The sequence below is a fragment of the Lycium barbarum genome, chromosome 11 (assembly GCF_019175385.1).
Source record: "Lycium barbarum isolate Lr01 chromosome 11, ASM1917538v2, whole genome shotgun sequence".
NCBI classification, from domain to species: domain Eukaryota; kingdom Viridiplantae; phylum Streptophyta; class Magnoliopsida; order Solanales; family Solanaceae; genus Lycium; species Lycium barbarum.
Genome location: NC_083347.1, coordinates 108,405,737 through 108,420,237, shown reverse-complemented (window position 1 = coordinate 108,420,237; position 14,501 = coordinate 108,405,737). Strand labels below are relative to the sequence as shown.

The window sequence follows — 14,501 nt, the reverse complement described above, 5'->3', positions numbered from 1 at the left end:
TGACCTCTTGCTTGAAAGAGGAAAGATGATGATGAAGTGTGCGGCTAGGTCTAGGCTTTCAACTGATAAAAATAAATGGGCCGGGTCGGGTAGGAAGCGGTGTGGGCTGGATCGGGTAGGGGGTTATTTCAATTGGGCTGGCGGATTGAAATGGTAGCGGGCCTGCTGATGAGAGTGTTCATTTGGTCCATGATTTGGGCTCAATTTGACGAATTGGGTTGCAAATCATGGATCTTTTCCTTCTTCATTTTTAATTATTCCCGAGCTTCTAATTTAGTAACTAGTACAATATATATATATGATAATTAATGATTAATATGTAGAAAATAAAAGACTTGATAAAGTATAATTAATTTAATGAAAATAAAGTGACAACGAACCCTTTTAGAATTTGTGATAAAGTGATGCTAGTAATAGTGAAAAAATGAAAATAACGATATTAATAGTGAAAAACGTTTAGCTCGCCAATAAATTTAGAAGCCCGAGGAAATAAATTGGAATAAAGGAGGGACGAAATTGGGTGTCAACAACTGTCATGGTCCGTATGACGTTTAAAAATCTTGTTGATCGGTCTGTTGAAAGAAGCTCCCTTGCTGCTTTATTGATTGCGGATAATAAGCCTTGGCCGCCCGTTATTGAAAAGAAGTTCAATGAATACTGGGAGAGGGCACGAAAGCACACTGACATGTGGCAATACAATTCAACAACTGGGTCTTTGAGATTCAGACATTTGCACACGAAGGTAGGGGCGAAAATATTCATAAAGTCTCTGCTGAAGGGAAAAAGTATTCGTGTGGGAAGTGGAGAAACTACCATATGCCATGTTCACATGCCATTAAATTTTGTGATATCTGTGGCATTCAACCAAAGACCTACGTTAGCAAGTACTACAGTTGCAGTTTTACAGACAAACGTATAGTGGAAATTTTTCACCCTTAGGTGATGAGGCATATTGGCCACCTTCTCCGTTCAATTTAATTGCAAACAGTGAATACGAGCGAACTTCAGGAGCGCGGAGTACAACTAGGAGGAGGAATGAAATGGATATGCACTTGCTCGCATGGTTAGGAAGTGTAGTAGGTGCAAGGAAACGGGTCATAACTAGAATCGTTGCCCCTTGCGAAATCAGTAGTTGTTTTTTTTTCGTTATTATGTTTTTTTCCTAAGTTCTAGGTCATTATTTCCTTATGTAATCTTCTACGAATATGTTGTTTTCTTTATTGTGTGACATTATATTCAGATAATGTGTGATGTTCACATATTATTTCATAAATTTTTAATTATTGTATGACTTTATTTGAGTTAAAATATTTTTGAATCAAACGTGGCACAAAATGAAAAACCAAAAATAAGTTAACATAGCATATATATATATATATATATATATAAAGGAAATCGTGTACAAGTACACGATTTGCTAAAATTAAATTTTGTAAATCGTGTACAGGAACACGATTTGCAAAAAGAATTATATCAAATCGTGTCCATGTACACGATTTACCTTATACATATATTTTTTTAAAAGTTAACAGACGGGGACGTTAATTCAATTAGGGTAAATCGTGCAGGGGCGCACGATTAACCCCTTTTGGTCTATAAAAAATTTCACGACCCCTTTTGGAAAATTTGGTCAATTTTTGTGCCATTTCGGTGCCGGTATCTCCTCCACGTTATCACATTCATTCATCTAACTTCAGCACAAGGTTTGCCAGATTCTTGTAAGAAATAAAAAGGCGTTGCAAATAATTACCGGAAACACCATCTCCACAAAAAACCTCACGGGAACAACCATCTATCACAAGGTTCTCAAGTAGAGGGATTTTATTGATAAAATGCCACAATGTCCTTTATCTGACATAAACTTTGTGCACTGTCAAATTCTTGACAGTAGTCGTTGCAATGATTACTACTTTGCACTGTCCACCCACCCTGGAGTAAGTAAATACAAGAAATTTCAGAATTTTGGACTCTATTTGTGATAATTTACCACTACAATCAGTGAAATCCATCTTTCCAAATTTAGGCTTTGATTTGTATCAAGCACAACTCTTGTGGATAAGGCTCAATGATTTGCCCCTTGACTCGAAGTAAACCGAACATGAAATCCGAAAATACAACATCAATATCTATCTCGGCATCATATAAAAAGAGTGACCTTAGATTAGAAAGCATTAAATAGTATGAACAATCTAATCACCCTGGATACTTAACACAACAAATGACTATATTTCACAAACTGAATTTGTTCCTTTTTGCCTTCAAAACACCTTTTATTTCTTTATTTGCATATAGTTCAGGCTATGCTAAGAGGATTAACTCTCCAAATTGACCTCTAATTGATGGATGAATCTCTATAATCCATAGATACTGGCTGATTAGTAATCTTCGATGCTAATCATCTTGCCAAAATCCTAGTTAATGCATATTTATGAATCAATATCCACAAAGAGCGAAAGAGGTAAAAAGGCAATCAGTCAGTGTAGTAAGACCGTATAATAAAACCTTTTGAGCAATACATACGTTAACAGAAACTTTGAAATCAATAAGTCAAACTTAGCCCAAGATGAATTCGACTTAGCTGTATGTTGTAGCAATGTCGAAATAGCCTTCTAGGTTAAATGCAACAGGCTATTTCCTTGCACTTAAGATTTTTCTAGCCTGAATAAGTAGATTAATAGATACATGACTGAAAGGAGGTCAACAAGGAGTTCAACTTATTCAAGAAAAAATAGAACACATTCATGAAAAATCATAGGTGTTTAAGATTGTATATGATAATATATCAAATTTGTAAAGGTAAATAAAAAGATTACATTATGTAATTATTTTCATCATAAAAAGGGATCCACCTTCAATTAACACATCATTTTGCAAAAGATCAATGCCGGGGAAAAGAAAATAAATCAGTACAACAATGTCTGCACTAATCTCTGCGCAAAGGTAGAAGGGATTGCTGAAATATGTAATTAATAAATAAAAACCCTAGGAAAAAAAAAGTATGGATACCTTTTCAAACCGTCGTCTTTGTCAGAATGGTTTACGATGACGGTTTTGCAATAAGCGAGGTTTCTGAACACTTCTTCAGAAGCAATCTTCCAAACTGTCGGCTTTTTCGATGATTTCATTAATAATGGCTTCAGAAATGGCAGGTGTGGGTTGCGGAAAAGGGATTGAGAAGGAAGATCAGTTCTTCCCTCGGATAATGAAGACGAAGAGACACAGGGTAATTAACAAAATTGAAGACGTGTCGTTTAATATGTTTATTTGAAGATTAAAGACGCCACTTTTAATAATTTAATTTGATGAATAAAGCATATTTTGGGGAAAATAAGGGAAAAGGCAAAAAAATTGACAAAAAAGATAAATAATAATTCTGCTCTATGAGGGCGCCACATAGGCGGGCCTATTGCCCAGATACATATATATATATATATATATATATATATGTAATTGTTAAGTGGTTTTTTTCTATAATTTTGGACACAAATTAGTTAACTTAATCACAATTTTGAGTGGGCTTTGAGCTTGGATGGTCAAAGTTGTCACATCTAGTAATTACAACATTTGACATTCAAGTGTTGTAATTATTAGATGTGACAACTTTGACCAGCCCAAGTCAAAGTCCACTTAAATTTATGATTAAGTTAATTATTAAGTTGGTTTTTTTTTTTTTTTTTTTTTTTTGTAATTTTGGACCCAAATTAATTAACTTAATCACAATTTTAGGTGACTTGTTGCAACAAGTAGGTTGCTAGTTGTAACAACTCACTTATTTGTTGGAGACAGCTTCAGTTTTTGTCTCTGTCTCATAACAAAATGAAACAACCATGTGACTTGTTGGAACAACTAGCGTACTTGTTGCAACAAGTATGTAACTTGTTCCAACTACTTGGTTACTTGTTGGAGACTGCTTCAGTTTTTGTCTGTTTCATAACAAAATGCAACAACTAAGTGCCTTGTTGCAACAAATAACTGAGTTGTTACAACACGTAGGTTACTAGTTGCAATAGCTCACTTATTTGTTGGAGACAACTTCAGTTTTTGTCTCTGTTTCATAACAAAATGGAATAACTATGTGACCTATTGGAACAGCTAACGTGCTTGTTGCAACAAGTATGTAACTTGTTCCAACTACTTGATTACTTGTTGGAGATAGCTTCGGTTTTTGTTTGTTTCATAACAAAATGCAATAACTAAGTGACTTGTTAGAACAAATAACTGACTTGTTGCAACAAGTAGGTTACTAGTTGCAATAGCTCACTTATTTGTTGGAGACGGCTTCAGTTTTTGTCTCTGTTTCATAACAAAATGCAACAACTGAGTTACTTGTTGCAACAAGTAAGTTATTTGTTGCAATAGATTGGGTACTTGTTGGAGACAGCTTCAGTCTTTGTTTCATCCAACAATTGTAAAATATGTCCTATAGCTGTTGTACTTGTTGCAGCAAGTAACTCAGTTGTTGGAAAGAGTAAGAGCTCTCCAACAGATTTCACAGTTGTTGCATAAAGTACAACAGCTATTGTAAATTATTTATTCACATTTTTAGTAATTGTTGCAACAGATTTACTAATCTGTTGCAACAACTTCATAATTTATTGTAACTGTTGCAGAAACTACAATAGTTGTTGCAAAAAGTTCAGAAGCTCTTATACAACAACTTTAGAACTTGTTGCAACAACTACAACTGCTACTGTAAATTGTTGGAAAATCAACAACTAGGGCAACTATACCCAGATGAACAATTGAAACAAAACAGTATTGTTTTACTTACCAAATGAGCGGAAAACACTTATGAAGTAATGCTCAGTGCTACACGAATGACATTCAGTCAAAAAATTGCAAAATCGGATGATATTTTTTTCTTGAGCAATGGCGGATGAAGAAGAAGAAGAAAGCAACAATAATGGCGGACCAAGAAGAAGAAGAAGAAGAAGGAAAAGAAAACAGTAGTAGAAGAAGGAGAACAAGAAGAGAAGAACCAAAAATGGAGAAAACGGCGCAGAAGAGGAGGTTTTTTTTTTTTTTTTTACCCATTTTGGTATTTTAGGGTTTATATTGGTTGGATCAAAGTGTTAAAAATAAAACTTGGGGGCAAAGTGTTAAAAGTAAAGTTTAGGGTCAAAGTGTTAAAAATAAAACTTGAGAGCAAAGAGTTAAAAATAAAGTTGAGGGTGAAAGTGTTAAAAATGAAATTGTTGGGCAAACTCAAAACCTCTTAATCACCTCTACTCAATAATTAAAATTTGAGTCACCTCCACTCAACTTTGAAACTTAAAAGCCACCTATAATTCAATAGCCCTCTCAAATGTTCATCTAAGCACAAGCCGTTGCAACACTAAAGTTCTCTTTCAAAGACGTTTTCGACAAAAACGTACTTTTCAAAATAAGTAGATTATAAAAGGTTGACCAAACAGGCTCTTACTACTTAATCTTAGGGGTAGTTTGGTAGCTGGTTAGAGTTATGCAGCTATTAGTAATACATGGATTAGTTATGAGGGAATTTATATATTATTTTATGCATAAATTAGTTATGCAGGGTTTAATTATTCATGTAATAGTTTTTCTATCTTTTATACTGCATAAAATAATACATAGATTTCCTTATAACTTATAAATGTATTAGTTAGGCGGTTTCTAATTAATTGCAAACCAAACACCGTATTAATTTTACATATGAATAACTTACCTCCCGACTAGCTACCAAACGTGGTATTATTTATGCAGGATTTAATACATGTGCTACCAAACGAACCCAGTGTATGACTTCCTAGTAAACTACAATTACCTCCTCCTAATTTATCTCCTTCACGAGAGAAAACCATATACATTGTTTTTCTAATTGACATTCAGACTATTATTCGGCTGAATATTTATTAATGGTATAAGAAATTATAAAATTTTAGTCATTAAATAATTCCTAGAAAATTATTTCAATTGTTTCATTTGTCTCATTGTGGTGAAGAGGGTATATACACCACTCATACAAGTGATCCTATTTGACAGGCCAGCCAAATCGAAGTTGGTCTTATGCTCTTGGTCAAGTGGATTTTGCAATAATCCACTATCAGACGTGGCAACTCTGGATTGGCTGCAAGAGAGAAAATCAACTTGTTTAGATTTTTTTAGACATAATAATAATGTACCTACAAAAAAATCTAGTCATAAATAGCGGTGTTGAATTTGGACAAATGAATGAGAATGCAAAAAATTAACAAATTATCATCCACCAATGAGGAAACAGATAATGATATTTTAGGATAAGGAATTTAGTCCTTCAGAGTCATATATATAGTGCCAGACCATGAAACTCAACCCATAAATCAAATCTTCTTTCAGTGTAGTAGCAGCATTCAAGTGTATTTATATTTGTTTCTACAATGGCTGCTACTACAATGGCTCTTTCTTCCCCATCTTTCGCCGGAAAGGCGGTAAAACTCTCACCATCGTCCTCTGAAATCACTGGAAATGGAAAAGTCATCATGAGAAAGACTGTTACCAAGGCCAAGCCTGTCTCCTCTGGAAGCCCATGGTACGGTCCTGACCGTGTCAAGTACTTGGGCCCATTCTCTGGTGAGTCTCCAAGCTACTTGACTGGTGAGTTCCCTGGTGATTATGGGTGGGACACTGCTGGACTTTCAGCCGATCCAGAAACTTTTGCTAAGAACCGTGAGCTGGAGGTGATCCACTGCAGATGGGCCATGCTTGGAGCTCTTGGTTGTGTCTTCCCCGAGCTCTTGGCCCGTAACGGTGTCAAGTTCGGCGAGGCTGTATGGTTCAAGGCTGGATCCCAGATTTTCAGTGAGGGTGGACTTGACTACTTGGGCAACCCAAGCTTGGTCCACGCACAAAGCATCTTGGCCATTTGGGCCTGTCAAGTTGTGTTGATGGGAGCTGTCGAGGGTTACCGTGTTGCTGGTGGGCCTCTTGGTGAGGTTGTTGACCCACTTTACCCTGGTGGTAGCTTTGACCCATTGGGCCTTGCTGATGACCCAGAGGCTTTTGCTGAGCTTAAGGTGAAGGAGATCAAGAATGGTAGACTTGCTATGTTTTCCATGTTTGGATTCTTTGTTCAAGCTATCGTCACCGGAAAGGGTCCATTGGAAAACCTTGCCGACCACCTTGCTGACCCCGTTAACAACAACGCCTGGTCCTATGCCACAAACTTTGTCCCCGGAAAGTGAAGTTCATAAGAATAGAGTCTCCTCTAGTATCAGATTGGATGATGTTCTTGTAAAGCTATTGTAAATTACTGGAGATTATTTAAGAATTTTGATCAATTTTCTAGCTCTCAGTTATATTTTTCGTGCTATCCATAAATTAATACAAGGTAAGAGGTGTTTAAGAGGGAAAACTGGCAATTCTGAGGTACTAAATCAAATATATATATATAAGTTGCAGAACAGAGGAAAGCATATAGGAGTAACTTATATTCGTGCTTTTAAGCATTAAGAGAAGTTATTACAGACAACGTATATATTTGATTCACAGTTTTTTTTTAACTAAATACTTATTTACCTGTCCTGACAATTTGAAGGAATGAACGTGGATATGAATTCGGACTAGATATATTTGATTCACAAATTTGAGCTATATGTATTTATTTCACGCAATTTTTTTTTGCCTCTATTTATCGTTTTGCTCATGTACTTCAACTACTTCATCTTTTCATTTTATTAGGTAGACTTTTGCCCCATTAGTAATTATATTATACAAACTCCTCGCAAAAGAAAACATAAAGAAAGGACAAAAAAGTGAACTCAATAAGAAACTTGTGGATTTCATTGACACAATAGTAAAACTCCAAATTTAATTAATTGGTGCAATTACAGTAAACTCTTGGAAATTAAATATTCATGGCATGGTCTATCAATAATAAGTTGAGATAGACACACTTAAAGAAAGAAGTGCTATTATACCTAGAGCCAAAGCTAGCCTAGTCTCCATAAGATACATATGTAACTACTTTACAGCTTAAAAAACGACCTTGTTATAATTTGAATAATACTTCTTCTCCCATTTCATCCAATTATTAAAATTACGTAATTGACCAGTTTGTGATGATGGTATGTTCCTTTCTTTAATACGCATTCGTAGAAATATCATGTTTTCATCCACAATCTTGCTTCCACCATAATAACCATCTCGATTTCTGCTTGCATTAACCACTAGCCTCGCCTTTTGTTTCAGGCTAGTGGGACATGAGGGAGGATTAATGCGCAAGCACCTAGTACTAAAATTTAAAAGCTTAGAACAAGAGATCAATGAAGTTATTTCCATTCTTCCTTAATAAACAAAAAAACAAATGAATTACAAGGCAGAAATGAGTTCACAACGTTTGAATGAGCTACTCAATCGATAAAGCTAAAAGGAGAAAGGAAGATGACTCTAATTTTTGGTGGACACGAAAAAGAATTGACAAAATAAAATATGATTTGTAATATTACATGTGACTAAATTGGAGTTGTATTTATAGAGGGGAGGGAAAAAGTTTCTTCTTCGGTGCAGAATTCACGTCGCTGCAACTTTGAGACGATTATTGCACGTGAGTAGTGACAGCCGCAAATTAAAAGGATATAAGCCAATTCATAGACGAAGACATCGACAAGATGAGATTTGATCATATGTGCCACTATATAGACTAAGACATCGACAAAATGAGATTTAATTCTATGTCATTTGTCTTTTAAAATTTATAATTCTTTAAAAAATATTTTTTATATTTAATTGTTGTGCCCTACTTTTTTCTTTTAGTGTATTTAAAAGAGATTGCCACTTTTATATTTGGTAACTCTTTAATTTTAATAACTCACTTGACATTGTTTACCCCGAATTTGGATAATCAATTAAATTTGTGAGTGGGTATAAGATATGTGGTTTAGTCTTAATCTACTTGATGAGAGAAAGATATAAACGTGGCTATAATAAGACGAGAGCAATGATAATCGGTGATTTGCGATATGCTTGTATGTTCACTAGTGTATGAGTGTTACTCGATTGTAATAATGCAAGAAATAAATGCAACAGATATGACCGAAAGCAGGTGTTTGAGAGAGAGATTTTGTATATATATATATATTACTATTACAAAGTGTTCTTGATGTGTGGAAGCCAACCCCCTCAAAGGAGAGGGATGAGCTCTATTTATGGTGTTGCCTTCATGGGCTTCATACAATACTAATCATTAAAAAATAAGAGAAAGGACAACTCTGAGTGGGTTAGGTTGGCCGTACTGTCTGACACACGCATGGTTGGTGGTTGACCATGGCAAGACGCTACCGACGTGTGGCTCACGTGCAATGGTTCTTCTGGACCAACGACCACGGATAATCGGACTAACGGCCTCGACCGACCCGGTGATGAAGAAACCGGATCAAATGGTGCCTCTGCTTAGCCCCGGTCATAGCGCTCCTCCGGTTCAAAATGAAAGTCTTCATGTATGCTTTTTTCCTCTTATTCCTTCGGACCTTTGTCTCACCGGATCACACTTTCCGGATTGAAGTTTCATTGGAGTAACGGGAAGTGGAAGAGTCAAGAAACCGGTGATCCCCTTAGACCGTAGTTATCTCTTCATTTTGGCGGGAACAGTTGCGTCACGTTTCCCCTTTATCGGCCACGTGTCTCATCCCGGATGGCCGATTATGACAACCGCTGCACGCACGTCGTTTCAAGTCTTTCCACATTAATTATGGGGGCACGTGGCGCTCCCGGATTGGCCGGGGAATCGTAACCGCCACAGTCCCATGCCTATATAAGACCCTTCTATTTCATTATTTGAACATTTAGCTCCTCGATTAATCCTTTCTGCTTCAAACGTTCCGCCTCTTACACACTCAATATCCTTACTCAAAATCATCAGAAAAACTTGATTCTCGTTGATCTGCTGCTTGCATTAGGTGAAAAGGATCGATACTGCCACCTTTTCTACTTGTTATTCTCGCCTGTTGTTGCTTCCTTCCGTAGCTTTTGCCACTTTGTGAACCCTTTGGTTGTTCCCTTCGCTCCTTTGCCTCCATTATTTCCTCTTTCGAATCATTCAACTTCTTCCTTTCATATTTCCCAATGTCTGAAACCACTTCCCATGACATTCCCTCGGTTTCATCCCCAGGAACCGAGGCCGTATCTCCGGTTAAAGCAAAGAGCTCTTTCGAGCCTACAGCCTCGAATATTATACCGGCCAAATTCAACTTCAACAAAGACCTCAAGGTTGAAAAACCTTCGTCGGTGTCCGACAGGGGATTCGATGTGAGGCGATACCCCTCCTCCATTACCGAGGATAGGCTCGACCTGGTCCAGGCTGACTGCGGGTGGCATACGTGTTCGGTTCAAGTCTTCGCCCCTGGGCCAGACGAATCAGTCACCGACCACCGGAAAGGCTTTTTGTATGTTTACACTTACCCCTTCACTCTCAAACTCGACCCTCCGATCGACCCGGTCATCTTACACATGTGTCAGACTTACGGCGTGACCTTGGCTCAAATCGGTCCGATTGTTTGGAGGGTCGTGGCGTGCCTCCGGTTACTGGCCAATAACGCCGAGAAAGAGTTCACGTTGGCCCATTTGATACGCCTATATTCCCCGAGGCTATTCCGGGGTGGCGTAATAAAATTAGCAAAACGCAGCCGGAACCCCTTTTTCTCGAAGATGGATGAAGACAGAGACCGAGGCTGGTTGGAACGGTTCATCCGGGTGCGGACCTCGGACATCATCCCGAACGATTTCATGCCCTTCCCGGAAGAGTGGAACAACAAGCGTAAGCCTGAACTTCGAGTTATTGCCTTTGTATGTTTTGTCATTCTTCGGTCTTATTTTCTTACTGCTTTTCTTATTTTTATTAGCCAACGGATATATTCCTCTGGTCGTCCGTAACCTGAGTGAATGGGTCACGGCACTCCTCAGCCAGTATGACCACGACAACCGGACATGGCCCCACCTGTCACACGGCCGATGGGTCACCCAAAACCACGGTAGTGCTTTGCTTTTACCCGTGTTTACTGCATTTTTCACTATTCGTACTCATTGCCTCTTCGACTTTCAGGTTTTCCCAAGGGCTCGGTGGATCCAAGACCAGAGTCGGGCGCCGAACCCACAGCGTCGACATCTGAGTTCGATTCAGCGGGTGCGTCTCGTGCCTTTGCTGCTGCTGCTGCCAAAAGAAAGAGGCCCTCGGAGAGAGGGAAAAAGTCGAAGAAGAGGGCGAGGAGCGTCTCCCGGACCTCTCGGGATGAAGCAGAGCCCGATATCATTATTCGGAGAGTTGATGCCGATTCTCCCGTGGCTCCGATCCCCGAGGAGGCTGTTGTCGTCTCACCTCTTCATTCTGCTGCTGAAGGACTTCTGGTTCCGGTCTCGCAAACAGGTGCGGAAGAAATTCTTTCCCCGGCTCCTCTAAGGTCAATTGACTTTATCGACATTACAGGTGAAACTTCTTCTGAAGAAGCTCCCCTGCAAAGGATAAGGAGGTCCGGGGAGGCGGTCGCTGCTGAAGCCGGTCAAAGGACTGGGCCGGTCCCGGAGATCGAAGTCCCCGTTGATGTCGATCTGACGCCCGAGCACGAGGCTGCTACAACTACGGAACCCCCGAGCTTTGCCGAAGATATTGAGGCTGCTCCAAGTTCTTCTACCCCGGCTCCACGGCCTGACGATTTCGATGATATGTTCTCGGGTACCCCTCCCACTACCGGCGAAGCTGCGGGATTCGGGCATCTTCCTATCCCTCGGGCCACGAGGTTGGCTAGCCGATCCTCCGAGTCTGGGGCTAGGGACATCTTGGTGCGTATTTTCCCGGTGCCAAGCGTGGAACCGAGAAGAACAAAGTCGGTTGTGGTCACCGTCCCCGAGGACTGCAGCTTCCTTTCTCGCCCGGTGGGCGTAGCGAGCTATCTGAGGCCTCTTGTCTCGGATTCGGACAAGCGGAAGATGACCAGGGTCACCTGGCAATGCCTCATCAACGAGGGTATGCATACGGGCAACCGGGTAGGATTTTAACCCTGTCCCGTTCAAGTTTTTAACTTGCTTTCTCTTGCAGAGTGTGGTGCTTGTCAACGAGGCTTTCGTCCGCGCCCAGCAAGAGATGGATGATCTTAAGGGCCAATTGGATGCCCAGGGCCGGGAAACGGAGAAGTATCTGCACCTTCTTCGGGAGAAGGAGGAGGAGTTGAGCCGAGCAGTCGCTCTTTCCAATCTTCAGCCCGAGCTTGACGCAGCGAAGGCCGAGAACCGTTAGCTGAGGAGTGAACTGGTCGCCATGACTAAATACAATCGGAGCCTCGATGCTGAGAAGATTGGCCTTAACCGGGATAACACTCAAATTTCCTCGAGGCTCGGTGAGCTTGAGACCACTTTCTCCCAACTCCGGGAGGAGCTAGATTTGGTGAAGTCGGACGCTGCGGGATTGGCCGAGAGGAACCGGCTGCTCGAATCCGAGGGTGCCCGGTATCAAGAGTGCGCTAGGGTGTTCGAAGAGAAAGCGGAGAGCAGGGCCCGGATATGCAATGATCTGAAGAACGAGCTTAAGAAAACGGCCGATGCAAATGACACCCTCCAGGCCGAGCTTCAATCGGCCATCCATATGCAGAATGTTCTTGAGGAGGCTCGGGATGCCCTAGCAGCGAAGTTAGCCCAGGCCGAGGATGATTTGGACGAGGCTCTGAAGAGCGTAAGGCCGCCGAGGCTCAGGCTACTATTGTTGCTGAGTACGAGAAGTGAAAGTCCCGGAGGATTACTCTCGAGCAAGCCGAGCATGGCTTTACCGATCTTTCGGCCCTTATTGCCGAGGCTAAAAGGGTCGAAGGAGAGGCTAAGGAGGCTCTTGGTTCCGACTCTGATGACTCTGAGCAGACAGAGTCTGAGCGCTCCGGTTCTAGCCATTCGGAGTAGATTAGGGCCTGCACTTGGCTTTTATCTTTATTTTATTTTTTTGACTCTGTAGGACTTTGGTTTTCCGATGTAAAAAAACATCCCTTTGTATAAATGAAAAATGCATCTTTCTGGTTTCCTTGTTTGAATGTTTGCTATTACCTTTGCCAGAAGTGTTGGTCCGTTTTGAGGGCGAGCTGGCTCGTGGTTGTTAGTTCGCCGTGCCCGTAGGACTTACCCAACGCTTTTTTAGAACGAATAGACTCGTAGTCGTTAATTCACTGTGCCCGTAGGACTTACCCGATGCGTTGTGAATTCAGATGTCTCCGAAGCACGATAGGCATTTCCTTAGGGCCGATATTTCCTCGGCCTTGGCTAAATTTTGACATAACAGTCCCCGTTTGGGGAAGTTTATCAAATTTTGGCTCGGATCATTATGACCTCGTTGCCTTAGTCGAACGTTTTAATGATTTAGGCTCGGTTCGCTATGACCTCGTTGCCTTTGTCGAATTTCGACCATTGTGCCCGGTATAGGGCGTGTGAATGAAGCAGTGTCGAAATACAGCGGTTATCACCGGGGTAAAGTCCATTTATCAGAAAGACACCCGAGATATTGTTGTCCAAACTTTCAACGGTTTTGTACTTGCAAAATGTTTGTTCACATGAGAATTTTCATTCCTTTTGCCTTTGCCGTAGCAAACCCTAAATGGGACACGATTCATTATGATCGTTTGGTCCTTACATCGAATGCTAAATGGGACACGATTCATTATGATCGTTTGGTCCTTACATCGAAGGCTATGGCCGGTGGCCGGGATAATTTTGCCGTAGCAAGTGTTGAGTTTCTCTGTCTTCTTTGACCGGGGTAATCTTCGATATGGGCATAGTATTCCCCTAGCACTTATCCGAGCTACAAGGTCGGGTGAGTGCTATTAAGTCCCCACTCGGAGGGCGTGACCTTTATTTTTGTCAAGTAACATGTTGTACTTGTTGCCTCATTAAAAACCTTGTTGGAAAACCTATTTTGGGACAAAATCGTACTAAGGAAAAGAGTGCAACACGTGTTTTCAGATTTGGGTTCTCTGCTCTGCCTGGTACTTGGCTTTCTGCAAAAAAAAAAAAGGTCACAAATAGAGAAAACATGGGGTGCTCTTACCTTAGCAGTAGTATCTCTTCAGATGAGCCACATTCCAGTTATTGCGTAACCGCTGCCCGTCCATGGACTCCAGCTGATACGATCCCTTGCCCGTTACTTCGGTTATCTTGTAGGGTCCTTCCCAATTCGGGCCCAGTTTTCCTTCGTTGGGATCCTTGGTGTTCAAGGTAACTTTTCGGAGTACCAAGTCCCCAACTTGGAAGTGACGAAAATTGGCTCTCCGATTGTATTACCTTTCCACCCTTTGTTTTTGAGCACCAATACAGACCAATGCGTTTTCGCGAAGCTCGTCCGTGAGGTCGAGTCTTACGGGCATGGCCTCCCCATTTGATTCCTCGGTTGCATATCGGAACCGGAGGGTCGGTTCACCAACTTCTACGGGAATAAGAGCTTCAGCCCCGTAAACCAACGAGAAGGGAGTCTCCCCCATGCTCGATTTTGATGTAGTTCTGTAAGCCCATAATATCTCCGGTAATATTTCTCTCCAATG

General features: G+C 40.7%; 1 protein-coding gene and 1 long non-coding RNA gene across 2 annotated transcripts; one reads left to right on the top strand and one right to left on the bottom strand.

The window, feature by feature from the left end:
- Window positions 1-1,349: 1,349 nt before the first annotated feature.
- LOC132618130 (uncharacterized) lies at window positions 1,350-3,236 on the bottom strand. The gene is made up of 2 exons (XR_009573996.1): window positions 3,007-3,236; window positions 1,350-1,929 (listed from the first exon to the last, which is right to left on the bottom strand). It is a non-coding gene; the product is annotated as an uncharacterized LOC132618130 (long non-coding RNA).
- Window positions 3,237-6,313: 3,077 nt separating this feature from the next.
- LOC132618155 (chlorophyll a-b binding protein 40, chloroplastic-like) lies at window positions 6,314-7,277 on the top strand. Its single transcript, XM_060333218.1, has one exon. It carries the CDS (start codon window positions 6,378-6,380, stop codon window positions 7,179-7,181), a length of 804 nt encoding a protein of 267 aa, XP_060189201.1. The 5' UTR covers window positions 6,314-6,377; the 3' UTR covers window positions 7,182-7,277.
- The last annotated feature ends 7,224 nt before the right edge of the window (window positions 7,278-14,501 follow it).

Bases quoted from the DNA above. Each gene is read 5' to 3' on its own strand.
- LOC132618155 (XM_060333218.1), top strand. From the start codon at position 6,378: ATGGCTGCTACTACAATGGCTCTTTCTTCCCCATCTTTCGCCGGAAAG.